Source organism: Melospiza melodia, chromosome Z, assembly GCF_035770615.1.
Source record: "Melospiza melodia melodia isolate bMelMel2 chromosome Z, bMelMel2.pri, whole genome shotgun sequence".
Taxonomy (NCBI): Eukaryota; Metazoa; Chordata; class Aves; order Passeriformes; family Passerellidae; genus Melospiza; species Melospiza melodia.
In genome coordinates, this window is record NC_086226.1 from 9,070,915 (window position 1) to 9,097,649 (window position 26,735).

Consider the following 26,735-nt stretch of genomic DNA (forward strand, 5'->3'; position numbering starts at 1 on the left):
GGGTGTGGCCAGCCAGCCAGTTCCTTATCCACAGAGTGCTCCATCCCTCAAATCCATGGCTCTCTGGTTTAGATACAAGGATGTTGTGCTGTGCACAAGGCCGGGCAGACAGTGTCACTCACTCTGCCCCATCCAACAGTGCCATAGCCCTAGAAGGTCATCAATTTGTCAGCTGTGATTTCCCTTTGTAAAGCCACTTTGGCTGTTACATCTTTGTTTTTTATATGAAATTTTGACAGTATTGACAAAATTTACTTGAGATCAAACACAGTGAATAGATGTAGCAGAACATTCTGAATAGATGTAGCAGAACATTCAAGTATTAAAATATGTAGACTGCTTTCTCTGTATTAAGCATGTCTTGTTGCAGGCTGTTTGAAACTGATAGGCCTGAGGTGATGACTCCCCTTACAAGGGAGTTTGTTCCTTCTTGCATGCTGATATTCAAACTTTGAATGTGTCTGTGCTTTGCTGCTTTTGGTTTATTAGCAAAGAGAAAGCAGAAATTAGGAAAAAAGTTCTTCAAAGATTTTTCTTCAGATTTAAAATTAAGAGCAAAACATCTAAACAGAGACTGTCTTGTCTAGATGTGAGTGTGATGTGGTTTTCCTAGGTCAGATCCGTTTCAGTGCACTTACTAATAAATCTGTATTTTTCTTCTGCCCCTGACTGGTCTGCAAGGTTCTTTGTAGATTCATGGGTGGACAATTTAATTGAGACTAGGAAAGCAGTTGGGTCAGGAGCGAAGAGATTATATGACCACCCAATCTCTTGCTTATATGTTTTGGAAGTTTGTTTTTCACAGTTTGGTATTCGTGAGGGGTCCTGTGCCTTTGGACTGTCTCTTCTTCCTTTTGTCTGCATTTTAGGAGCAGCATCATACTAAGTGTCTGTGATCTTTAGGATCTTACTCTCTTTGTCTCTGTCTTACTGCAAGTGAATGCTTGGAGTTTTTGTTCATTTGTGCTTGAATTTCTAAAAAGGCTGTGACTGAAAATTTGATGCATGTGGAAAACATCTTGAACATTTGGCTTCTCAAACCTAGTGATATCTTCCCGTATGGGCTTTTCATCTGAGGCCTCCCTGGATGCGCTGTATGAACTGAAAACATTGCAGTGTTGCAGGTGATGTGATGAGGGAGTATGACGGTAGAAGTAACATTTTGTGTCTCATTCCCCAGATAAATTCAATACGTATGTGACCTTGAAAGTGCAAAATGTGAAGAGCACGACGGTGGCCGTGCGCGGTGACCAGCCCTGCTGGGAGCAGGATTTTATGTTGTAAGTATGGTGGTGCACAGCATGGTGCTATGGAGGTGCTCGTGGTTGAGTCCTTCCATGGCCCTGGTGTTCATAGTGTGTGTAGGGACCGTAATGTTTGTGTAGGTAAAATGCACAAGCCTGGTGACAACCTAAGTAATTTTCTTTGCTGTTGTGCGCATTGGGCTGTGGTGGAGGATGTGTGTTGGGAGATTGTCTCGGCTGGAGCCATGGAATTGCCAAGTCAGGTCTGTAGTGAGAGGCTGAGTCTGAGGTTGAACTGGGAAATTACTGTGTGGGTTGGGTCTAGATTGATGCTGTCTTGGCCTGTATGTGCACAGCTGTGTCTGTAAGCCGAGACACACACACACCCCTATAACATAGCTTATCCAGGGACCAAAGGCCCATAGCGGAGCTTAAATGGAGCTCCTGGGCGTGGGAAGAGGGCTGGAGAGGCTGATCAGGGCAATTAAAGGCTGTTGTTAGTGCACTCAGGGCCTCTACGAGGTGATCCTGGTTACCTCAGTTGGTTACCTCCGTGAGCAGCGGAATCAGTTAATTCCAGCTTTCCTGGGGCTTCTGGTGCAGTTGGCACTTCTGATTTGCCTTGGTTCTCACAGACGTGACATATAGCCAAGGATTTCCCACTGTCTCTTAGAATGGTGGATTTTTTTCTGGTGAATGAATGATTTATTGATTATACTGCATCTGCTTCTGTTTCTATAGCTTTGTAAGGCAAATTGAACTAAATTTACTAAATGAGGGGGGAGGGAAATGATGTTGTATTCATCTTGTGGGGTCAAAGCTAGTGCTACTGTTTCTCAATGTGTTTGAGGTATCTACATAGTATCTGCAGTAGGAGACATCCCCCCATGGAATTTTGTGAATGTGTTTCCTAATCCAGCAGCAGTTTGTTTCTCCTCAGCTGAAAGTGGGAGGTTCTTGCCTCAGGTTAAGGAGGCCACCTGGGTCAGTAGAGTATTTTCATCATAGCTGTGCTCCCACCTCCCTTGTTTGGCAGTGCTCTGCTTTTGGAGCAGCTCAAGAGGTGTGTGCTCCTGCACGGAGAGTCTGGAGCCTGTCCTTTGGCATCTGGTGAAACACACACGCTCCTGAGCACCAACATCTGCTCAGTTCTGCAGCTCCTGGTCAGACAGACGCCTTGGCTGTCACTGATTTAAAACATTTCAGGACTGGGACAAGGAGTTGAACCTACCATTCAAGTCACATGCCCATACTCAAACTACTAACTCTTTCTGCCTGTGACTGTGCTCATCCTGTGGGCAGGAGCTAGCTTTAAACCCAGCCAGCTATGAAGGAGGCTTCTCAGTGGTGATTTAAGAAAGCACTTGAATGTGTTGGATGAAGGCTCCTGTGGTTGCTTCTCCTCCTTCCTCTCAAGCAGCTCCTGGAGCTGCACTCTGGTATCAGCTGAGAACTGAGGTAGCATGCTGTAAAGTCACTGAGACGCTCCATAATTAGTTGCTAGGGAATATGGAAGCAGAATATTAGCTGAACTACCTTGCCATTATTGTCCCTGCTTTAGCCAGGCAACTCTACAGTAGTTCTGGTGTCTCCTTATAACAGAAATATTACATGTGGGAACGAATGTGTTTTGCATGATCCTGTGTACATTAAGTTGCCCTAGGGGAAACTGGCTATTCCAATACTGCTGTTCTCTAGTTTGCTCTTTTTCTTTCTGGAGTTGGAAAAGGATTTTGAGCACAGCTGAAGGATTTTGAGCACAGCTGTTTTTCCCCAAGGGAAGGCTGCTTTTACTGTCTGTGCTGTGTTTACCTTTTTCATGAGGCATAGTAGAAGAATAGACCATAAGCAAAAAAATTGCTTCCTGTCTGTGTTTGTTGGTTTTGCTGCCAAACTCCTTGTGAGACAAAGCATTGCAGAATTTGGGTCTCTGGGGTTGTTTGAGATTTGGCTATGTACCAGACCAGTTAAGCACTTCAGTGTATTCCCTGGGGTCATCTTTGAATTTTGAAGGAGCTTTAAAACAACTGTGTATTTGCTGCATATTTGCAGGAAACACCTCGAGTGAAAGTGCCCACTGATGTTTAGAGCACAGTGATTAAATTGGTGTTGAAGTTGTGAGAAATGCCTTTATATAAATCCTGTGTGTGTGTGGAAAGGGATAGACACCAAATTTCAGTCTCAGCTCTTTTGTTCTTAGAAGCTGTTCTGCATCTAACCAGAAGGTGGAGAAAGGGAGACACAAAGGCAATCAAAGCCACTGTACAGAAACTCTTTTTATTTATTTTTCTTGCCTGGTGACCTGTCCTTTGGAGATCTGTAGAGGAGCCCTTTGGGTGTGTCATGACCAGTGTCCTGCTCTACAGAGTGTATGTTGAAGCAAAGTACATGGTTTTACACTGTGACTGAAAATAGAGTATTACTTCCTTCCCTTCCCTTTCTGGACTCACACTGTGCCAGCCAGCAGTCAGCCAGTCATCATCAGCCTGCAATCTGATGAATGTCAAGCAGGGTGAGGGCAGAGCAGTGCTGGTACAGCTGTTTGCCATACTGAGTAACCCTATCAGAGCAGAGGATGCTGGAGACTCGATTACAAGATGCTAGCAATAAACTCTTAGAAGGCTGTGTAACAGCTTGATTTTGAACTGTTGCAGACAGAGACACTCAAGCACTGGACACTCCTAACCTCAATTCCTGTATCTTAAACAAGAACAGAAGCACTTGGATTTAAAATAGACATTTATATGCTTTACTGTAACTGCAGGGTTAGTCTTGAACCTTGTAGATATGATGTTCGCTTTCAACTGTGAGAAGGAGACAAAGTTCTAGTGGATGCTTGGCTTTGCAGCAGCTCTTTCTTATTTTGGCCATGATGGCAGTCTGTAGAAATAAGACAGTTAACATGCTTTTAAATTTCCTTGATAGCTGTAACATAAATATGTTTGGGCAGAGAGCAGCAGCACTGAATGTCCAAGATGCCTACTTTTGGGGATTAACAGTTGCAATAAAGGGAAGCCCTGAGCTCTAAAAATTATGGGTTATAGCCTTTCTTCATGGTAAGTGTGAGACAGCTGTGATGTCAACAGACAGCTCAGGATTATTCTCTACTTTGTTGTTTTTACCAGTGTCTGCCATGTATGTGTTAGGCTGTTCTGAAGTAGGCATGTTACAAACCAGTATGCAGAAGCGAGGCATAAAAGCTATAAAACATTGAAAAGAAGCAAATTTGAGATGCATCCTTTTGTTAATGAGAGGAAAGATGTTTGTGAAAGCTTTCAGATCAGTATTTCCAAGAACCTGTCGCTCAGTGGCCGTGTGGAAGCAGCTGGTGCTGGAGCAGAAGTGGTGACACACAGCCCTGAGAAATAGGTAGTGCTGCTGATGCAGCTGTGCTGGATGTGGGACTGTTAATTTTGACTGGGAGTACCTCCACTCACAGGCAAGTATTGGCATGATTGCACCTGCCAGAGTACACCTGTGTTGCTGTGCTGCCGAGGGAGACGCTCACTTTGTTAGAAATGGGGCGCCTGATGACAAAGAACAGTTCACCTCTAGGTTTTGGTCCAAGGTACACTTCCTTCTCCTGTGTACATAGCTGCAGTGATGAGTTCCCTACTGGCATTTCTTGCATGACATAGTTCAGAGTTTTAGTTTGCACTCTTTGTGTAATTAGTATTAAACTTTGAGTTACTAGAAACTGGTGTTACCTGTGAGTATAAGCTGCCTCAGCCACACACTTCCAGGAGCTCTCTGTAACTTGACATGGCTCTGTGGAAATAGTTCACTGGTATAATCATGGTGGTAATGCAGAACAGGAAACAAAATTAGATTGTATTCTGCTTTTTTCTCATCTGTGCTGCTTTTACTTTTCTTGCAGTGAGATCAGTCGGCTGGACCTGGGCCTAATTGTGGAAGTATGGAACAAAGGACTGATATGGGACACCCTGGTTGGGACCGTGTGGATTGCTCTGAAGGCCATTCACCAATCTGATGAGGTTAACCTGACAGAGAAACTGTATTTGTGTTTCTAATGTTGTTAATTAATGCATTACAGATCTAGCCTGGTGCAGCCCAGACTGAGCTCCTCAGCAAAACTTCCACTTGCAAAGTCAGGAAGGCTGATTGAGCAGAGAGGGTTGTCTCATCACATTAGTTTTGATTTTGTAGTGAGATCACAACTGAGAGCCCTCACATAGGGCTCTTTGGTTTCATTTCACTTGTGTGGACTCAAGAACTAGGGCCTGATCTGTTAAGGAGCACAGACCTAAGTGTCTGAAGTCTTAAGAACTGACTGCTTAGTCTGATGGTCAGATTCCTATGACTTGGTGCTAAAGACCTCTGTCTTGTCCAGCTGACAAGGTAGGCCCAGAGCACATATGCAGTATCTCCTTAGGGCTTTTGATGGTAGTGTTAGGTGAACGTTATGCTAATATATGTGGACAAAAGTGGGAAGTTGGATGTCTCAATGTCTATAACTGCCCTAACTACTGAGTTTGGCAGTTGTTGCAGCTAAGCATTTTTAACTCAAATTTTAGAGTATTTACTTAGAAGATTATTGTATTTGAGCAGGGAGAGATAGATTATATTTTCCATAAAAGGAAAAGAGTGGGAATGCTCTGCAGTGTGGGCATGAGGTCTGGCTGGTTCTCAATTCCTCTCACTGTCCAGATGCTCCTCAGTCCTGCCTTTGAGGGTCTGCCTTTGCAGTTCCACTGAGAAGGCAGCACTTCTCTTTGCTGCTTGCTCTGGTAGGTGCCTCTGAGATTTGGAAGAAATCCAGTTTGGAAGAAAAAGCCAGTGCATGCTAAATGGTTGTAAGTTGATGTAAAAATAGGGTTGATAATTCTGTTAAGCTCTTTTTGGACTGTATTAGCAAATGTGTGAGAGTTGGTGCATAAAGTTCTTCAGACTTGAATGTTTGTTCACTTAAGGCCTTTGATTCGCAGGAAGGTCCTGGGGAATGGTCTACGCTGGAGGCAGAAGTTGTAATGAAACATGATGAAATCTGTGGAACCAAAAACCCAACTCCTCATAAAATTTTGCTGGACACAAGATTTGAATTACCTTTTGGTAAGTGCATTTCCATAACTTACCCAGGGTGCTGACAGTGGAGAGAAAGTGAGAATAACTGAAGTTTTATTATTAAGTTGTGTTTTGTGTTCATTCTCAGTTCAGTCAGAATAGTTCAGTAGAGATCATGTGGCTAGTATTAATTTTTTGTTTTGCTTCTTTCTAACAAGATCTGAATAAGTATGAAATATTTGAAAGTCCCTGGTTGCTGGAATATTTGGACTAGCAGCAGTTTTTTTCTTCTAATAGTGTTTCAGGATTGTGTAGTCACACATTTTCTTCCTGAGCAAGATCATTTGCTTCTTTGAATCTAGACAGATTTGGCTCTAGAGGAGGTCAAGTGTGTTGTTAGAGCTGTGCTGTGGTGAGTGCACGTAGCCCTCTTAGACATGTGCAGTTCAGTTAGTGAAACATTAATGCTTAGTGCTCCTGAACATCATCATTAGCAGAGTATATAAATAACTTAATGTTGTAAGAACTGCCTTTCTGGCAATTATTTATGGTTGAAAAATGCAAAATACAGAAAAGCAGCTAATTGGAGCAAACTGATCTCAAGTAAAGATGTGTGTAATTTTAAAATTTTATTTTACTCAAGCAAACAAAAACAGCCCCCAAACCAAATAAACCCCAAAAATAAGACCATGCTAGAATGCATCCTAGGCTTGCATAACTTCTCTTTCCAGCTTTTGGCTGATGCTTGAGATGATGTTTTTGGGATTTGTGCTATTTTTTTTTTCATGCACTGAGCGTTGAAGTGTTTCAAAGTGTTCTGTCCTTGCAAGGCTCATCCCTCTCCCTCTGTCTGTTGCATCCTTTTTGCTGCAATGCCCTAGTCAGTGTGAGCAATTTGTATCCAGCTCTAAGCAGGGGTACAGCGTTTGTGCAGGCACTGGCATTTGGTCAGCACCTGTCAGGATTGTCCCTCTGTTGTGGGAAGACCTTAGGACACCTGTGGGTCTCATACTCTGCTTCCTGGTGCCGGGGTACGGTGCAGGCTGGGCCCTGCAGGTGAGGAGTCAATGCAAATGGAGTTTTGTGCTGTGAGTGCACTGTTGTGAGTGTGCACAGTGCCCTGGATGGTTGCACTTCTGGGAGAGCACAGTGTTCTGAAGGAGCAGTGGCACTGCTCTTTAAATACAGTCCAGTGTGCAAAGGGGAAGAGGTACCTGACACCTCAGCTGTCCTGACCGCTGTGTGATGCTGGTCAGCAGCCATCCCTCTTCCCCAGAGAAATATCCTGGTTCCACTGCTGCTGTTCATGGGAGGTTTATTGCTGAAATTACTTTTTATGCAAGAGGAGGAACAAACCTGTTTTACCTCACCACAAATCTTGATTATTTGGTACAAGTGTTGAGGCTTCTGGGAGGGACAGAACAAGCACACAGAGCTGAAGGCAAGGCTTGTAGCCACTGCCTTCTCATCTGAATTCTGCCACACTTGCTTGTAAACTGTCGCTGCTTTAAAAGGAAATGAAGTTGTGGTGTCTTCCTTTGTATTGAGAGTGTCCAAAAGAGAATTTACTTTCTTTTGCCATTCATATTATGGACTGCATTGCGTTTTGAAGTATTTTTTCAAGCATAAGGAACCAGACTCCATGTAGATATGTAAGAACATATGAATTTTAAAAATCAAAGTATTTCAGGTAATGATGTGCTTTCGCAATTCTTATGTCTTTGCTTACCATGCCAAATACTGAAATAGCAGGGATTCTGCACTGTTGTGTTGAACGGTTTTTGTTCTAGAGTGTGAAAAGTTATCTGCCTGTCCAGAGTTTCATAATGTCCAGGAAAAAATGGATGCATGAGTTAGCTCTTCAAAGGCTGCTCTTCCCTAGAAGAGTGCTGCAGTTTTTGCTTTGATCTCCGTTTTCAGTCTGATGTGCCATGGCAAGGTCAGAAGCAGGTTGAAAAGCAGGAGGCACTAAGGGTGTGTCATACTCCTCTAGAAAGTGGCATCAACCCTGCTCCAGTGGTGCTTCCCCTCACACCATGACTGTCTCCTGCCATCACCTTTGGGACAGAGGAGGACTCTGCACCATGGGTTAGGCTCTGTCTCCTTTCCCTTGGAGGGGTGCATGGAGCTCACAGCACTGCCTCTGCATCTCTCCCAATGGATTTGCAGGTCAGTTTCCCTTTAGCTGGATGGCAGCAACATGGATTCTTAGTGCCCTGCATGTTGATATTCTTTATCATATGAGTTTGGAGCTGCTGCTTTATCCCTACACAGGGAAGTAAATGAATCACTGATGTGCTGTGGAAGTTCTTAAGTCAGCAGCTGGGCCATAGAGGCAAGATTTTACCAACAGCAGGTTTGGAGTGACACTTAAGAACATTGTGTGTCATGTTTTGTTTCCCAGGTGAAGATCTCTGGGCTAGATGCATGAGAACCAGAGTGATGTGTGAGCTCATGTACAGCTTGTGCTGCTTTTCAAGTTGGGTAAAATATTGCTGTCTGGGATACCAGCTTTAAAAAACCTGTGTGTTCTCCTGTTTGGCTGTGCTGCTGTGCTTTTTCTATAATTTCTGGCTGCTCTCTCATTTAGATGCACACAGAAGCAGTACCCCAGGTTATTCAATGTATTTAAAATACTTCATTGTATTTAGGTGGAGCTTGAGAGGTTTTTAAGGGTTTGTTAAAAAGAATAAATTAATTTGAAAACCAGAAAAGCTGAAGTCCTTGATGTAAAACATTATGGTGTATGCAGAGAGGTTTAGAAACTGGTTTGTTGTTTGCAGCAAAATATTGTTTGCATTTATCCCAGATTAGTTTGCTGGTTCTGCTTCCATCTTGAATCTTGATACATTCAAGATTCTTCCTTCCTGGTATCTCTTCTGCTGGTACTCTGGAGACGGGAGCTGCTAAAGCTAAAATAAGTGCAAAACATGCTGATGTTGATAATGGTAGTACATGTTGGAGACAGCTTAGAGGTTTTTAAATTTTTTTCTTTCATATAATGTTGTTTTCAAGTATTTACCAGGCATGGAGTTGGGAAGCAGTCGTCTCCTAGCAAAGGCTGGTGGAAGTTTAGTCTCTGCTTTGGGTGATAGAAAATGAGCTTTTTTGAGGTCGTGCAGGAGTTTAACTTTGTCAATGGCCAGATTTGTAATGGGACAGAGAACACTGATGGTGGCCCTCATGTGCCCCTATGTGCGCCATGGCATGTTCCAGATGTGTGTGTGCCATGGCGTGTTCCAGATGTGTGTGTGCCATGGCGTGTTCCAGATGTGTGTGTGCCATGGCATGTTCCAGATGTGTGTGTGCCATGGCATGTTCCAGATGTGTGTGTGCCATGGCGTGTTCCAGATGTGTGTGTGCCATGGCATGTTCCAGATGCAGCTGTTGCCCTGTGGTCAGCTAGTGTGACACCAGCACATGCTGTGCAGGGAGGGCAGCTCTGTGGGCCCTGCTGTGTTTCATATCTCTGTGTGATGGACTGCAGTCCTGGGCACCAGGCTGGCATGCGATGCTCTCTCTGCCAGCCCCATGTTCTTGAATGTGCAGTCTCAGAAACAGAACGGCTGCAAATCCTCTGCTACAAAAGTGTAACAAATAGTGTGAGGATGGGAAATGTGAGCATTATATTAACATGTAGAGTGAGAAGGTTTGTGCTTGGTAGTCTATTAAAAATGGCAATAAACTGCCTTCCTCATGGAAAAGAAGTGGTTGATAGCTGAGACAGGCTGGAGCCACTTTCTCCTCTGATAATATCTGTTTCCTCTTTGGAACAAGGGAGACAGTGGAGGGATACTGCTATCCTTGGTTGATTTAGAAAATTTTCTGGTAGGCAGAAGATAATCTTGCTATTATTGTTTTGATGTGGTGAGTGTGCATTGGCACAGATTTTTCAGGATGCTGCTTTCCAAGTGTAAAATTGTTCTGCTTGATGGCAATTTACTTTGTCCCCCCTTTTTAGAAGTGCAGTGACTGTGCAAATCCCTCACAGGATGCAGTACTCAAAAATGCTTTTGGCTCCCAAACTATAACAGTTTGGTTCTGTGCCAGGCAGTTTCTAGTTCATAATTGGAGTGAAGATGCTTTTAGTGTTCTCAACACTCCCAGGGTGGGAGCATGCTGATCTGCATCTAACCATGAGGTAGGGTAAATGTGCTTTGTTATTTTAGTGTCTTGGGAACTGAACAGGAAAAAAAAACTCAGCTCAGCCAAGTCATTTCAATGAGAACTTAGGAAGATTCCCATACATTGGAAAAGGGAGGAAATTTGGGCTGGGAAGAGGGAAAGCCTGGTGAACACTTGCACGAAAATAGGGGGAGAGAGGATATAATTTCTGCTTTCAGCACTTTTTCTCACTCCTGCCAAGCTAGGTTTTGCCCCAGCCACCTTGGGAAAGCTCAGAAGGATCAAGGTGATGTGCAAGGTTCAGAGCAAGGACCAGAAAATCTCAGGAGAAGAAAAGCTTTAGGACTGAAGTGCCTGGTTGTTGCCAAGCTAGAGATTTCTAAGCAGGAATGCTGTCATATTTAGCTTCCTCAGGGGTTTAACTGAGTGAAGTGGTCTGTATGGATGCGCCAAATTCTCCTGTTTCTTCCTTTCTTACTCTGACAAGTCACTGTACTGCTGTGTGCCCATTCCAGGTGTTAGGGCATGCACTTGCCCTGAGCAGCCCCACCTGGGACCTCCACCCACACCCTTGCTCCAGTGCCCAGGAATCCCACATCAGCTCAGCTTGGAGCCTTCAGTCCTGAGAGATGCTGTGGGAGTTGCTCATCCCCCACCCCAGCCATTGCCATGTCTGTGCCTGCTTATGGACCCTGCAGATTCAGGCCCTGCAGATTCAGGAGCTCAGAGAAGATGGGGTTCAGCTTCCAGCTGAGGATGGCAGTGAGAGCAAGGACAGTAAAGCTTGCAGTGTTTCTGTGTGGGTTTCAAATTAATAAGCACCAAAAGATATTGACTCTACCTGTCTGTCTCCTCTCGGTTGTTTTTCAGCAATTTTGTTTCACTGACATAAAGCCCTACTCCTTGTGTTCACCAAGCATGATGTCAGTGGAGTCCTGAGATGGCTGAGGCCTCAGGTGCCCTCTCTCTGGACTAGTTCATCTTTTGATCTTTTATGCAGAAGTTAAGGCAGTGCAGTAATTTCCATTGTAGTCAAAAGCTGAGCAGTGATGCAGGAGCTGGCCAGGGAATGGGGCCTTGCAAGCAGTCTGTGATCTCTGTGCTAGGGATTTCCACTCTGTGCATTCCAGAGAAGCAGCTTCAACAAAACTGCTGATTGAGGCAAAACACAACAGAAGCTTCCTCAAAAAAAAAAAAAAAAATCTCATTGGGATTTCTTTTGGGCAGGTAATGACTCAAGATCATAAGCCAGTTGCTTCATGTTTAAAATGTGCTGTACAATAATTTTACTGATACTAGTATTGATGACAAGAGTTTCTCTGAGATCAGGAAGATGTCCTTACAGCAGCTGTTATCTGGACAGTAGCTGATTTTTATCGCCGACCTGCGTAAGAAGGTGTTTCAATAGGAACAACAGTCCAGCAGTAAAAATCTGCCAGCCCTGTTTATGAAAGGGGCATCTGGGCTGGAAGATAAGAGCAGTAAATCCAAGAGACAAGTGTTGCTCCTTGATGTCTGGGTGTGCCACTACATCATGGTTTTTAGGAAGGCATTGAGGCCTCTACCCTGAGACATCCTCAATTGCTGCACTGTTGATGGTAGTCATTGCTTCACCCTTCCTCAGTCTCTTTAGTCTTGATTTCAGGCTCCAGATCTGAATTTTTTGAGCTCTGACTTTTAGTCATTCATGAGTTTTTCTTTACCTCTTAGAGAAGTGATGTCTTTCCAAGACAGTTCCATGGGCTTTGCTGTAATTTTTTGATTTCTTCATCTCATTGCTGGAATTTGTTCTCCTAAATCTCATCAGGTTGCATGTTGATAGCCATTCACTTTACTGATGCCTTCTTTCTAGATCAGTTCTGTCCAGATTTGCTTTGAATGCCAGCCTTAATTTGCACAGACTATCTAATAAATCTGTGAAGCTGTGATCCACAGCCCTGAAGATCAAAATCATGTATGTGTTTCTACAACTCTTGTAGTTGTGGAAGAGTCTCTCATGTTTCTCTTACCTTGTTTTCTGATGGGTTTTAACAACAAAGTAATGTACTGTACATCAGAAAGAGCAGCTGGCTTTGTGTATTTTGGTTAAAATAACTTACTTTGGTCCCCCTCCAAGCAAGGAGAAATGGGTTGTCTTTTTTTCTACTTATTGCAGGTTTTTTGGAGTTGGATCCTAAGCTTCCATAAAACTTTCTCAACTGCAGAGTATTTTAACACCTTGTGTGGGTGAGGCTAGTTCCATAAAAATTCAGTGGTGTTTCTGTTACAAAGATGTGGACCTGAGTTCATAGTCCAAGGAATACTGCTGAAACTTGAAATTCCACTAAATCTGGCATGTACCTGTTAACAGTGGTTTGTGTTCTGTTACCTGCAGTGTTTTTGGCCTTGTTGCTTTCCTAGGATGATGGTTTGTGTCGCTGAGAGAGGCCACATGTAGAACAAACATTCTCTCAGTTACAAGAAGAAAGCAATTCTTGGTCCTTTCTGAAAGCATTTTGGCTTCCAGTGGAATGCTCACCTGCCAATAAAACTTGTTTTGTTTTTTTTTTTTTCCTGTGAGGAGTGAAAGTGGATGTAACTTTTAGAATGACCTTTTCATCAGGAGGCCACCCTGTCCTGCTTCTCCCATTCTTGCCAGTGCATAACTTAGCATATCATTGTGGTGGTGTCCACGGAGTATACAGTTCATTGCAGGGAAGCAAACTTTTTGAGGCCACCTGAAAGTGTGAAGAGTTACAGGAGATGGGAAAACCAGCTGAACTGGTATAGCACTATCTTTGTGTCAGCTTGCAGGGCTGGTGGTGTTTTTAGCTGGAGCACTCCCTCCATTTCCTTCCTCTGTGAGCTTTGACGTTTCTGCAGTGGTGCAGTTCCAGGCCATAAATAGGCAGATTTCAGAAGTTGCTACATTCTGGGATGTTGAGTGGCTAGAAAAAAAAATGCAAACAAAACAAATCTACATCCTTTTTTTTTCCTTTTCCAATGTTTTCACACCACTCCATCCCGAAATAATTTTGTGTTAAGCTTTTCACAGCAGGTTATCTGCATCTCTGAGCATGTGCTTTGAAAGGCGAAATTTTGAGTGGCAGAAGTCAGTGTTCCATTAGGACAGTATATTACTTCAGGGTGTGAAATAGAAAATAGTTACCACAATAAAAGTGATAATGCTTGCTGCTTGCTGTCAGCTTGGTAACTCTTCTCGACGGTGAAAATGTTGTGATTCCTTTCACAGTGAAGCTGCAGTGTGGCGTAAAAGTAAGAATGTGCTTTCATGTGAATATGACTGCCTATAACACTGTTTATACCCTCAAAATATTTGGCTTATTGCTGGCAAAGAAATAAGAGATCGTTTATTTTTTGGTAACTAATTTGTGCTACATCAGGAGGTGTGCTATTGGTGTGCATAAGGTATGCTATTCAAAGGCAGCCCTTGTTCTGCCTTATAAAAATTACAAAAAGCCTCCAGAAGATGCTCTTGTTATGTGTTACCAAACATATGCAAGTGTATTAAAATACACTTGCTGTTGTGAAATGGCTCTCCATCAAACTAATACTTGAAATGAATGTGAACTAGTTTGTCTTTTTCTTTCCTACCTTTGTGTATGTGTGCATTTGGTTAATCAGCTTTAAACGAGAAAGCAGGTAAGCCCTTGAAGTGTGCTGCTATTTACAATGTTTGTTTTCCATCTGAGTGGTAACATAAGACAGTAATTTTTCTCAAAAATCACATGTGGGCTTTTTGTGTGTGATCTTTAATAACAATGGTGATGAATGCAAAGTTACCTGGTTAATAAGGTGGTGTGACTTACTCTTTTGACTTAGATATCCCTGAAGAAGAGGCCAGATACTGGACCAGAAAATTAGAACAAATAAATTCACTGGGAGATGATGAGGTAAATATCTAAATTGAAAGAATATTGTAGCCCTGAATGTCTTATAAGTAGCTTTTATTCTTTGTATTGGATCCCTGTGATTAGTGAATATTGATAATTTGCAAGTCTTCCATACTGCTTATAGAACTCTTTTCTCAAGCATGCTGTTTAGTGTTAAGGAGGAGAATATTCTTCTGCAAGCTGGAAGTGCTTGAATAATGTTCTGTTTATGCAGATATGTTCAAAGGAAAGGCAACACCGTGCTTTACCTGAGCAGACAGTGAAACCATTTTTGACAGGCTGTGGTAGGTTCTTTTTGTGAAGTCAAGTCAAAAAGGACTTTTTTTGCAGTTCGCTATTTCTTTGAAGATGACAAAGCAAGATAATGATTCTTTATTTGAACTGAGGACTGTTGGATGTGTTGGCTTTTGTCCTAATGCAGTTGTTAATGGCTCAGTTTATATGTATCTTGTGTTAGAATAAGTTGTAGCTATGGCTTTGGTTCCCTAGCTCTGGTGTGTACTTGGCTAAGCAGCTATAAAATAGAAGTTACTTTTTTTATTTTTAAGATAGACTGTTGGATCACTAAAATTTTGTTTGCAGTTCATACTGTTTGCAGAATAAGATTTAGCATGTTAATGCCTGTACCAGAAATGAAGTATATAGAAAACCCCAATACTCATGTGTTGATGTGAACATCATTGAGTAAGAGTATGGTGCTGGTGAAGCCTTTTTGACAGGTCTCTTTCCATAGCGAGTGTTTCCATAACAAGATAACTTGCAAAATACTTTGCCAATGCAATGACTTCAGGAGATTTTTGTTCTGGGATCCTTCATCTATTCTTTTCTGTTCATTATGTGAGCGATTTGGTTTACTGTGCAGGTGAAGGAAATAAGGTGGATTATATTTTTGAGAACAGACCAATATTCGGGTAGAAAAAAAAAAATTAAAAGAATTTAGGGCAGCCTCTCCTGCCTTCCTAGAAGTTTGAAAGCCTCTAAGAATCGATGAAAAGCCCAGTCTGTCAGTTGTGCTGTCAGTGATGCTGTGGTGCCTCCCCGCTCCCGCGGGCTGGAGCAGCAGTTCAGGTGCTTCAGCGAGACACAGGTGCCCTCTAGTGCTTCACTGAGCTGGTACGTGCTGAAAGATACCCTGAGCTTTCTGGGTCTCCCCTTTCCCTGCAGTGCCACACATCTGCTTGCTAACTGCGAGCTCTTGTCAAATACCAGTAATGAAGTAATATCTCCCTATTTGTGACCTAGTGATTTCAGATTTATTATGGATGTTCCCTTCGACCAGGGTGAAAAAACCCCGGCCAGGGCCTCAGGTGGTTCTTCTATAGTTCTCCACATTAGCCAGCCAAACAGAATGGGGATGATTCCTTGCATATTCCCCTAAGTGGCAGTGACTTGTAGCTCAGGAACTTCTAGAGCCAGAGGCAGTATCCTTGTGTTGAACAGCACTCAATGGATTTCTCTTTTGTGGATGCCAGTTGCCCTCTAAATGCACCCAGGTCAGTTATGTTTTTGCGAAGGAATTCACCATCTTAATTGTGCATTGCCTGAAGAAATATCATAATTGCTCTGAGCAAACAAACCCAGTGTTTGAGAAACCAGCTGGAGGCAGGTTTGTTTGAAGAAATTTAATGACTGATCCTCCTGCATTCAGTCCCTGCCACTCAGCTTTACAGACCTCACCTTTTGGGCTGCAGAATCCTGGTCTGCCCAGTGTTTTTTAGCACAAGACAACTTTGTGCCTTTGTCTTCTTTGTTTTAAGTGCACCTATCTCTGTTTGAGATAATAAATGAAAAGACAAAAGCTGCAGAGGAGTATTGAAGGAGCAGGTTCATTTGGAGTTCAGATGGTGTCAGAAACTTTCCAGCCTCCCTTCCTACAAACACTTAATATTCCGTTTTCATTTTGGGAGTCTTGATAGCCGTTGAGCTGATGCCTTAAAAAGAGCAAACTGCTGCCATTCTGGGATCTCTGAGGATAATAATTCAGTACCCACTGCTGTCCTGTGCTACTGAAATTGCTCATCAGCAGACTTCCTTTCACCACTCTGTCAACCAGTCAGTGCTGTGAGATCTGGCAGTTCTTGTTTTCACAGTCCTGATTAACTCAGTGGGTTGGCAGTTTGCTGATGATAAGACTTAACCACCTTTCAGGATCCCTTGTGCATTTTAAATAGCACAGATTGAAAGATAACTGCAGCGGAAGTCTGCTGCTGTCACCTTCCATGCACAGAACTGGTCATTTATCCCTACCAAATCCAAGGAGAGACTGTCTGATGGCTGTGTTTTGCACAGGCTGCAGCACCAGCTTGCTAAGTTTGCCACTTCCTTTGTTGTCAGATCTTTTTTTTACTAGCAAATACCATCCTCATTATTTTGGTCAATTGTCCTAATTTTCTCATGTCTTTATGTAATACAAGATAGAAGAGAATAACAAAATAAAACCACTGGCATTCCCCTAGGGAACGCTTTGATGCTGTAACAAACAGCTTTGCAAAAAGTCAAAGCTGGCTAATTGAAATATCCCTGTGTTCTCTAATTTAGTATTAAATGAGATGAAAAATTCTTCACTTTGGATGTGAAGTGGATCACAGGAGAGTTTGCAAGTGTTGGCTGGGCAAACATTGTGTTCTTGCCTTGCCAGGCACATTAATTACCTCACTGCTGCCATCTCCTACTCTGGATTTGGTGTGAGCCCACATGAAATTTGAACTTCTGAGGCTGTGCTGGAGTGCCTAAATGTAAACAGGCTTATTCCCAGTTTGGAGCTCCCTATCACACTGGCATTGTGGTATGGAAAGTCAGGTCTTTTCAATGTCTAATTGAAGGTCTCAGAATTGGTAATAAGGCCTGTGCTTGTTCTAAAGCAGACCTCACCTTAAACATAAGTGCACTTTGTAACGTGATTTTGGCATGAAAAAAGAGGTCAGTTCTGGGAATGTGTTTAAATACAGATATAATGGGGATTATATTACAGATATTATGCTTATAGATATTGTTCTTTGATAATACCAGGGATATTTTCTCTTATGTGTGGCATGCTGTCTTAAAGTTACCACGTGCTTTCTTATCTCTCTATATTCCTTCCTATTTTTTCTTTCCTTCCTTTAGTATCCCTTTCAGGAGGAAGTCCAGAAGAAACCATTGCCCAGTGCTGCCTCCCAGTGTTGTAAGTTAGACTTATTTCTTCTCAATATTTTTTCCTCTTTCAATGTACTTGATTTCCTTTTGTGGTTAGATGTCAAGTAATGGTACATCTGACCAACATTTCCTTATTAGAAGTACTTAAATTTCTGTGCAGTTATGAAAAGCTGTGCTCCTCAAAATATTGCTCTGCAGCTTCTGACGCCTGGAAGTGAAATCAGGCATTGAGTCTTGCACTTGCTCTTGTCCTTGTGTGCAATAGGCACAGAAAATGTGTTCAAAGTCACTAAGATTGTCAGACCCTTGTAATATTTATACCAGTAAGAAAGCTGTGTTTTTTCATGTGACTATATTAGGCTATGTTCTGCTAAAACTTACTGCATTAAATATAATTTTTATTACTGTTTAATGAAATTCTAAGAGGCAGAAAATAGGTGGAGACAAGTACTACTGGTAGCCTTTTAAAATGCACCAGCGATTTGTGTACTTGATGTCTAATTTCTTCACTATTACTTTTCAATGCTGCGTTGATGGATGCAAAAATATTTTTATTAATTTCTGCTTGTCTTGTCTTGCATTTTTTATGCTTCTGAAAACATGGATGGAAAAATAATATAGCACTTGCTGTATCTGATGATCTGCAAAATTAGATTTCTGAAACACTGCTTTTAACATACAATAGATGAAAGCTCAGTGATGTCTCTTGTGAATGTCTTATCTACTTTTGCCAGCAACATTAATAAAATTCAAGCCTCATAATTTAAACAAATCTTTTATCCTCTACTTCAAATCCTTTAAGATGTGCATATTACACATTGCAGGCTGTTTATCCATTAGGCTGATTATAGGATCTCCTCAAAACTGATAATATTAGGAAATGCTAATTACTGTTTACCTTTTTTGAGTAGAATTGATTTCTCTGTATACTATTGTTGTGTTATCTTTAAAGTATCTTCAACAACTCTAGACATTAATCAATTGCCTAGGAAACCTGATTGTGCTGTGTAGCTGGAACATGTAGAACTCTATCAGTAATACTTTCATTCTAGGTGACACTTTCTGTGTCCTCCCATTTTGGAAAAAAAATCGTATGTTAAGAATAAAGCAGAGGTTTTTGTTTGGTGGGGTGTTTTTTTTGTTTGTTTGGGTTTTTTGTTTTGTTTGTTTTTTGTTGTTTTGGGGTTTTTGTTGTTATTGTTGTTATTCTGTTCTTGTTCTGCTTTGGGGTTTTTTTTTGTGTGTTTTGTTTTGTTTTTTAAATGGTCAAAAGGGTACAGTTGATTTGCTAAGCCTGTAAATAAGAAACATACTGGAAGAAACTAATATTTAATTAAATCATACCAACATACTTTGCAGAACCCATAATGTCAAAAAGTCAGAGAAAAACTGTCTGCTGTATGAAGTGTCCAAGAAATGAATGTGTTATTTGCTGAAATTATTTTCCTGGCTCTGTGCCCTGGGCTTTCCTTTTGTTTGAGGGAGGCTGATTTGATTGAATCTCCCAAGTATTGAGATGTATGGGTGAATTAGAGGTAATGCTTCTCTGTGGGGAAAATAGCTGTACCTGTTCCCACATCAGGGTGCTTTTACAGCCCTCTGTAGCTGGTTTTTCCCCTGGAGAGCCAGCTGGGCTCTTGCAGACAGACACAATGAGAAGCAGCACGGTGGCCACCCTTGTTGTGCTGCCTGTTAACAGCCTGCATCTTGCTGGAAAGTGACCTTTTGCAATATTCAGTTGAAGGCCCTGTGGTTTGAACAATTAATGTCACATAGGAATTAATATAATCATTCGTGGGATTAAAACACTCATTAGAATGGATGTTAAACATTTCATAGCAGTCTGTTGTTAATGTATTTAAGAATTTTCAATAAAGCTGATGGCACTGCATGTACTTTGGCTTGTTTACTGCCTGCGAGTATCTGATGCCTATGAATATCTATTTACATGGAAAAAATACAAAATAGACATTTAATATAGAGGTACTTTTGAAAAATGAACTCTGCCTGCATCAACTTGTGCATAAGAGTTATCAGCTTGCCTCAATACAGCACAGTCCTTTGAGACTCAAGAGTTTAACACAGAACATGCACAGATTGCATCTCTATTGAAAGCTGACCTGACCTTTGCATGTGACACAGGAGCTTAACCCTTTTTACACAGGAGCAGGGTGGGTGTCCTTTACCACTCTAAAATGTGTTCAATATGGAATGTTCTTACTTACCATGTGGGTAAGTAATTGGTAGGTATATTTTTAGATAAAATAAAAACATCCTTAAGAACACTTAAGGCTCATCCAATTTTCCACTGCATCATTTTTCATTTTCATCTTCTCGATGTGCCAGATGAGATATGGTTACTGTTTGGAACAGGACAGCAAACTAAGCATTTATTTAGAAGAAAGAAAAAAACATGCTCAGTGTGAGTCGGTTTTACTCCACAAGAATGTTTTCCCAATCCTTCAAAAACCACAAAATTATCTTAAAACCAGAGGCACTATAGAACAAGAGTTCTGCAAAAGATTTCGCATAGCTTGCACTTAAAAAATAATTGTGCATAACTGCACATGCCACTGGTGTCCTGCTTAGCCACTCTGGCCACTCTCAGAAGACCATTTTGATGTCCTTGTTCCAGCTAGAGAAAATACTACGCCAGCAGGCAGGTTCAGGTTCACTAATTAGGAAGATACATGTCCTTGCTTGTTAAAATTAGATTACGCTTCTGCTCTCTTCTGCATCTGTACTTTGCACACATCTTTTCCCTTTTCCAAACCAGATTTTCCTGTGGTGGTTTCCCACTTCCTGCAGGGATGCAGCTTGTTCTGTTACCTCCCCTGAGCAGAGGGGGGAGAAGGATGGAACAGGATGTGAGAGAAGTGGCCCCATCTGAAAGCCTGCCTGTGATCTGAGGGTGGGTTTTTGTCCCTGGGCATGTATGGGCTGCTGCCTTGGCTTGATGCCATGGGAAATCTCAGCCCACACTGGGAGCTCTAATGTTTCAAGAGATTGTTGAGCTTTCAGGCTCCTTTTCACAGTCTTAAATGCTGTTTTGTTCTTAGAAGACTCTGACCCATAATTTCTGAGGTATTGTGGGATTTGGGCTTCCTACCTATTCTTAAATGAGGCAGGTGGTTCTGTTGCATATACAGTCTTTTCTAGGCCCTGCTGATTTTGGCACTTTTGCCTCTTTCCTTCATTATAGTTAACCATTTCATTTTTAACTCCCAACTGCTGTGCATCCCTGTGTATTCCTCCTGCCCCAGAACGATCACATGCTTCCCATTGATTTAACTTTCAGTGATCCCAAGCAATAAGCAAAGCACTGGAGTGTCCATGCATCCAGTTTTGTTTGCCTTTCTATTAAATGTAGTCATAATTATTAAAGTTCTGGTGTGTCAGTGTTAGAAAACTGCAGCATCTCCATATTGGCTTTTACCCACAGCCTGAAATTAAATGTAAATTGAAAAGAAAGCTAGGTTTTGTTGTCTGGAAATTCACTTTAAATTATGCAGATTGCAAACATATTATCTGATTACTTTGGCATTGAGTCAATAAGCTCTAAGTTATTTTTTGTGAGGAGTTACAGAAATGTTTTTCTTGCATGCTCAAGATAATTTCTGGACATGTAGAAGTCCATTATAATCCATAAGTGAGTCACCCTGTGAGTATTTTAAATGTAGCTCTAACTTGGATCAGTTTCAGTGCAAACTGGGATGAGAAAGATACTCTGCATCTTTGCAGAATCAATTTGGCAGACTTGGTTAATATCAGCTGCTGTAAATACTACCCTACACCATTTGTCAGGGAGTTTACAAATCTGGAAGAGACAAAGTTTGTTCAGTATGATTTTCAGGAAAGATAACTTAAGTGTCAATTATTTTCCCTTTTCTGCTTCAGTGTTTTTGTTCCATTTCCTTTAATCCTTTGCTCTGTGAAATCCCTGGTTACCAGAGTTGTGGTGGGTCTTGATGTTTTGTTGTGGTTTATATTTTTGGGTTTTGTTTTGGTGGGGTTGGTTTGTTGTTGGTTTTTTTTTTTTTTTGTTGGTGGGAGGGATTGTTTTGTTATTGTTTTTGTTTTGGGTTTTTTATTTTTGGTTGGTTTTTGTTAGTTGATTGGTTGGTTTGGGTTTTTTTTTTCTTTATACATTTGTTTGTTTTATTTTGGATTTTCTTTATTTTTGGGGTTTTGCGTTTTTGTGTGTGTGTGCATGGTGGTTTATTTTTTTTTCTTTTTTTGTGTGTGTATGTGTGTGTGTTTTATTGTAGGTTTTGTTGTGTTTCTTTTTTATCAGAAGAAGGTAACAATTTTGCTTGGCTCTGGATAGGTACCCACAGTAGGTTGGTACTGGCAACAAAAGAAGCAGTAGCTTCTTATATGCTCTTTTACCAGTAGAAAGAATCAAAGCCAGCTTGTGCTTGGTCTGCCATAAGTTGAAAGAGAAAAAATACAAGATTACATCTCTTAATGCTCTTTGGAACGCATGTGTGTGTGCGCATGCATGCAGGAAAAAAAAAATGCTGCAGTTGTTTTAGATACATAAGCAGCTTTTTATCTACTTAAAATCTGGCAAAATGTTTTATACACATTTTAAGAATGGGTGCTGTTTGATGCCAGATCAGTTTGTTGTGGTGACCCTTCTTTGCACTGATATTTGAAGACATCTGGGTTTGCAAAATTCTTCTAATTCCTTTGCATGCCCTGCTATTTGAAAGGTACCACAAAGGCTGACTCTGAGATGTTTCATTCCTGATGCTCACTGGTTTTCTTTTTGGGAGCTCAAATTCCACTGATACATTGGGAAGGCTTATTCATTCCCCTGAAGAGACTGTTCTAATGCTGAGATGATGATGCTTCCCATGGCACTATTGAGGAGTTTTGTCTGCCTAACAGCCAGATGATTGCCTTCCCTGCCCCTTCCTCCCCAGCAGCCCCAAACACTGATTTTATATTTGTGCTCTGCTGTGGATGCAGCATTTTCTGCTGCCATTAATGTGTTACTGGGCTGGGGATGTCCAGCCCTGCTGTGGGGTGAATGACCCTGTTGCAGCAAATGGCAGAGAATTTGCTTCTTTTCTTCTTTGGTAATGGTATATTTATAAAAAAGTGATCTGCTCTACCAGTTTCTCAAAGCCAGACAGCGTCAAAACACTTAAACAGACCAGAACATGCCACTCCTAATTGTTCACAGAGGTGCATGATCCGTGACAGTGGAGGGTCAGGCAGCATTGAGAATGCTGGGAGGTGACACTGCCCTCTTTGTTGTAAAGGTGTGTGCTATACATCAAGATTGTTGCTGTTTTTTTGTGGTTACCAGCCCGATTCTGCACTTAAACAACAGAGGTCAGCAGCCACCTACAGCGTCTCTAGTCCACACCACTTTGGGAAGGGTAAAGTAATCATAATAATGGTTATTTTACCCTTCTCAAGGTGACCCTGAAGATCGTGTTGCAATCAAGCAACACTGTGCTCTAGTGGGAGTAGAACTTCTGGCTGCAGTGTAGTTACAACTCAAAAGACTGTTCAGTGTAAGTGTAATTCAAAACCAGCACCCATGAATGGCTTTATTTATTTATTTATTGATTTAAGCTAGGCCTGGGAAAAACTGTTTTAGCCCATACAAGGGGAACCATTGTATGAGCTTTTTGTGATAGTTTACTGCTGAGCTGGGAAAGTTAGATCCTTGGCCTCTCTGCTTCTGGGTGACTGGCAGCTCCCGTTTCTCTTTGTTTAGGATAAATCCCCTCTGGGATACTTGTTTTCCTGCGGCTTTGTGGCACTCACTCTCTGGGCTGACTGAAGGCATGGTAGGTCTGCTGAAAGGAACACAGATTCAAGGTTTTATTCTAAAATGTCTGCCTGAAATTTCAGGATGAAGCTGCTACTTCAGGACTGGATATGCCTAAGGAAGAGTACTCAGCATATGGAATTTAAAAATAAAAATACTGGTTATATTAGGAGATGATACAGTGACAAAGTTTGGTGTACTGCTGAACTCTAGAGAACTCTAGGGCTTTGATTTTGCTGCTGATCATGTAAATACGGTTTTTTAGTTGTTGTTTTCCTGGAGTATGGGCTGCACTTTGAAAGGTGGTGACAAGGAAATAGTTTTTACTTTTAAATAAAGCCTGAATGTAAAGTTCTTATTGAAATGTTGAACACTGCCTATACTGACAAGTGTCTCTACAAGCAGTGATCAGACAAAGCAAATATTCATTTAAACACTCTAGCTTTCATAATTTGTCTAGTGCTCTTCATGAAAGCTTATTTTTTTTCTAATGCAGGTTTTTAAGGACTTTAAACTTTATTAGTTGTCATTTAACATCATAGCAATAGGAGCAAATCAATTTGAATTTTGTTATTACAGTGAAATTAAACTGTTTGGAAGTTAAAGATTTTTAACTGTTAGAAAAATGATTCCTGAACTTTATGCACAGGCCATAAATATGTGTCCTCCAGCAGTGCGGCTTGTACTTAAAGTCTGAGATTAAAAGTCATAAGAAGAAAAGGCACCAAATCTTTTATCTCTGCTGCTGTAGATTAAATTCCTCTTTGCTATTATGCATGTATGTCATGTTAGGAGATCAACTATAGTCCAAAATTGTATCTCAGGAAGGGGTATATAAATCTTGTCTGTAACAGTGTTTAAATCTCTTAGCCAGATAGTGTGTGACTTGGTAGCCTGGAAATTTGTAAGACAAAGCAGCTGCGTTAGGCATCAGTGCAGTGGTAGAAATGTTACAACTTTTCATTGAAGATAAAATTAGTGCCTTTTTACTATGGTTACTGATGAGATGCACAAGGTTGTAATAACTTAGTGGTACACTGGATGATTTTATGTAGATCCAAGCTCTGCTTAAATTCTCAGATCTCAATCTGATTTTGTTTAGCCAACATAAAAGTGGCTAGAAGGGCCATTTTGTTTAGTGAAATAAAATACTCAAAAATTTCAGCATAAGGTGAATGTGGTGAACTGGGAAGCAAGGAGAGCATTCCAGTGTCACACTCCAGTACCTGTCCTTGTTTCTGTCAGATCCTTCTAGCTCACTTGCCTCTTGTGTTTTCTTATCTCCTTTTATGCAGAGGCCTTAGCCCTCATCTAGAGTGTTCCAAAACTGAGCTGGAAATGGTGGTATTTGTTATAAAACCTTCTTTGGCATTGTGCTTACTGAAAACTTGACTTCCTTCTAAAAAGCTATTCAATGTATGTTTTCTATTTTAGAAGCTTATTCCACTAAAATACCACCTGTTTAGTTTTGGGAAGTACATTGAACACTGGAAGAATGTAGATTTTTATAGAATCTGAGATCTGTTCACACTATGTTGAGGGTTTTAGCCATGGGAATAGGAGATTTTTTTAAGCACAGTTAAAGAACTGACCAGATCATTCTGCAAATGATACTTTATCAGAAGCAAATATACTATTGGGAGTTTAGTTTGCTTTTATAAACTTACTTAGATGATTTCTGTTTGTGCCAAACACAGGATACAACAGGGGGATTGAATAATTCACCAGCATGACTATAAGCAATGGTCAGCAGCAAATGATTATGGTCTGACAGAGATAGGAGGTCCCAACCAATCTCAGAGGCTTGTGAACAGAAATGAAACAAAGTGGCACACAGGCAGTCAAATTAGATGGCATTAAAAAACTTGGAATATTCTGCTTTTTTACAGTGTCCCTGCTGATCCAGGCTTGACAGTGTGAAGTGGGGAGGAGGAGTTCCTCCTTGAATGGTTGCATAACTGAGGCACAGAACAAGCCTATGTTATATTCAGCTAACAGTGGGAACTTAGATGTGCTTTATAAAATGTGTTAATGACAAAAATGTTTTAGCTTCCAAGACACCCGGCTGCTTGCATTGCTTAGTCCTTAATTGGAGGTTTATATGAAACCTCATTTTTTGAGTACTGAAACTTACAGATACAAAATAATGTGATAACTGAGACACACACTGTTGGTATTTATTAACACATGGAGTGACTAGTCTGACATGTCTGTATCATGTATTCCATTGTTGCTGTATGTTGTTGTATGGTTTTGGAATTGCAGCTTCCTATTTTCTATCTGTCTGGACTTCTTGGTGTTTTTAGTTTGAGTTTGCACAGGTTTAAATTTGTTCTAAGGGTGATCTGGAAGGGATGTTTTCTTAACAAATCATGGTTATGCATATTTCTTTTATGAAGCAGAAAAACAACTTGAAAAGGCTAAAAAGAAATTCTGTTTTCATTAACCTTCAAAATATCAAGACTGTCAACCCAGGTCTTCTGCGATTATGCTGAAGGACTGAGATGTATACTGTTAGCTCCTGAATCTTAAATGAAGCAGCATATGTGTTGAATCTTTAATAAATTCATTTTTTTTCCAAAATGTTAGACACCAAAGTGAAGTGGGTGTTAGTAAAAACAAACAAAAGCGGAGTTTTGAGCTTCTGACTGAAAATCCCTTACTCTTACTTTTTGCATCTCTTTCTCTTTGCTCCTGCAGCATTGCTTTCCCCAGTCTATAGCTATAGCATTGCCTGGTCAGCCAAACCCAGCTTCTCAGTGTGAGAAAATGTGCTGTCTAAAGGCAGCTGCTCCTCTCCTTGCCTTGCCCTGCTTGGCATTGGCTGCTATTTGCCTTGGGCATGGAAAGTCTGTGGGATTTCCATGCTGTTCATACACAACTTGGTAGCACTGAGGTGGACAGGTAAGTAGCTGGCTCAAGGTCATCACTGTCAGCTTGAGGACTTTTTTGCCTGTGGGCAGTGGTAATGCTTCTCCTCCAAGGACAGACCTTGTATCCATGAGGGTTGTCTTAGCACTTGGTGGCTTTCTCCTTGTTGCAGTTTCAAACGATGAGTAGTGTTGTGCCAACCATCAGGCCTTTTTCTGTCCTAGTGGTTAGGAACATTCTCAGCTGGTTAGGAACATTCTCAGCTGGTTTCAGAGATCACTCATTTCTCCATGCAGATTGAGTATGGTGGTTTGTGCAGAGGCTGGCAGTCTGGGATTTTTATCTTTGTGAAACCTGGAGGACAGATAAGCTCCATTTCCTCTGTGGTTTTTCTGATCTGCATACCAGCTTTGGAAATTTATAGTTATGGTCTGGTGTTTCTTCCCCAGTTGCTCTGGGGTTTTACATGTGCATTCATTTGTGAATAATGACGTGCATTTCACTACAATGTAGCCTGACTGCAATAATGCTGTGTCACTACAGAATTTTTCTGGATCTTTGATGGTAATACAAGCTGCTAATACTTGAATTTTCCTTCCTTTGCCTCTTACTGTTCACCTGAGATACAGACATTTTGATGGAAGGATGTGCTGGCGT

The 26,735-nt window shown here is 41.3% G+C and overlaps 1 protein-coding gene across 2 annotated transcripts in view; it reads left to right on the forward strand.

Annotated features, from left to right (window-relative positions):
- The window catches only part of UNC13B (unc-13 homolog B), a 206,110-nt gene that overhangs the window by 28,424 nt on the left and 150,951 nt on the right, over positions 1-26,735 (forward strand). For both annotated transcript variants that reach the window (XM_063180306.1, XM_063180307.1), the window contains exons 3-7: positions 1,181-1,280; positions 5,122-5,239; positions 6,191-6,314; positions 14,214-14,284; positions 17,390-17,447. In XM_063180306.1, the coding sequence (XP_063036376.1) occupies positions 1,181-1,280; positions 5,122-5,239; positions 6,191-6,314; positions 14,214-14,284; positions 17,390-17,447 (471 nt within the window). The remainder of the gene's footprint in view (positions 1-1,180; positions 1,281-5,121; positions 5,240-6,190; positions 6,315-14,213; positions 14,285-17,389; positions 17,448-26,735) is intronic.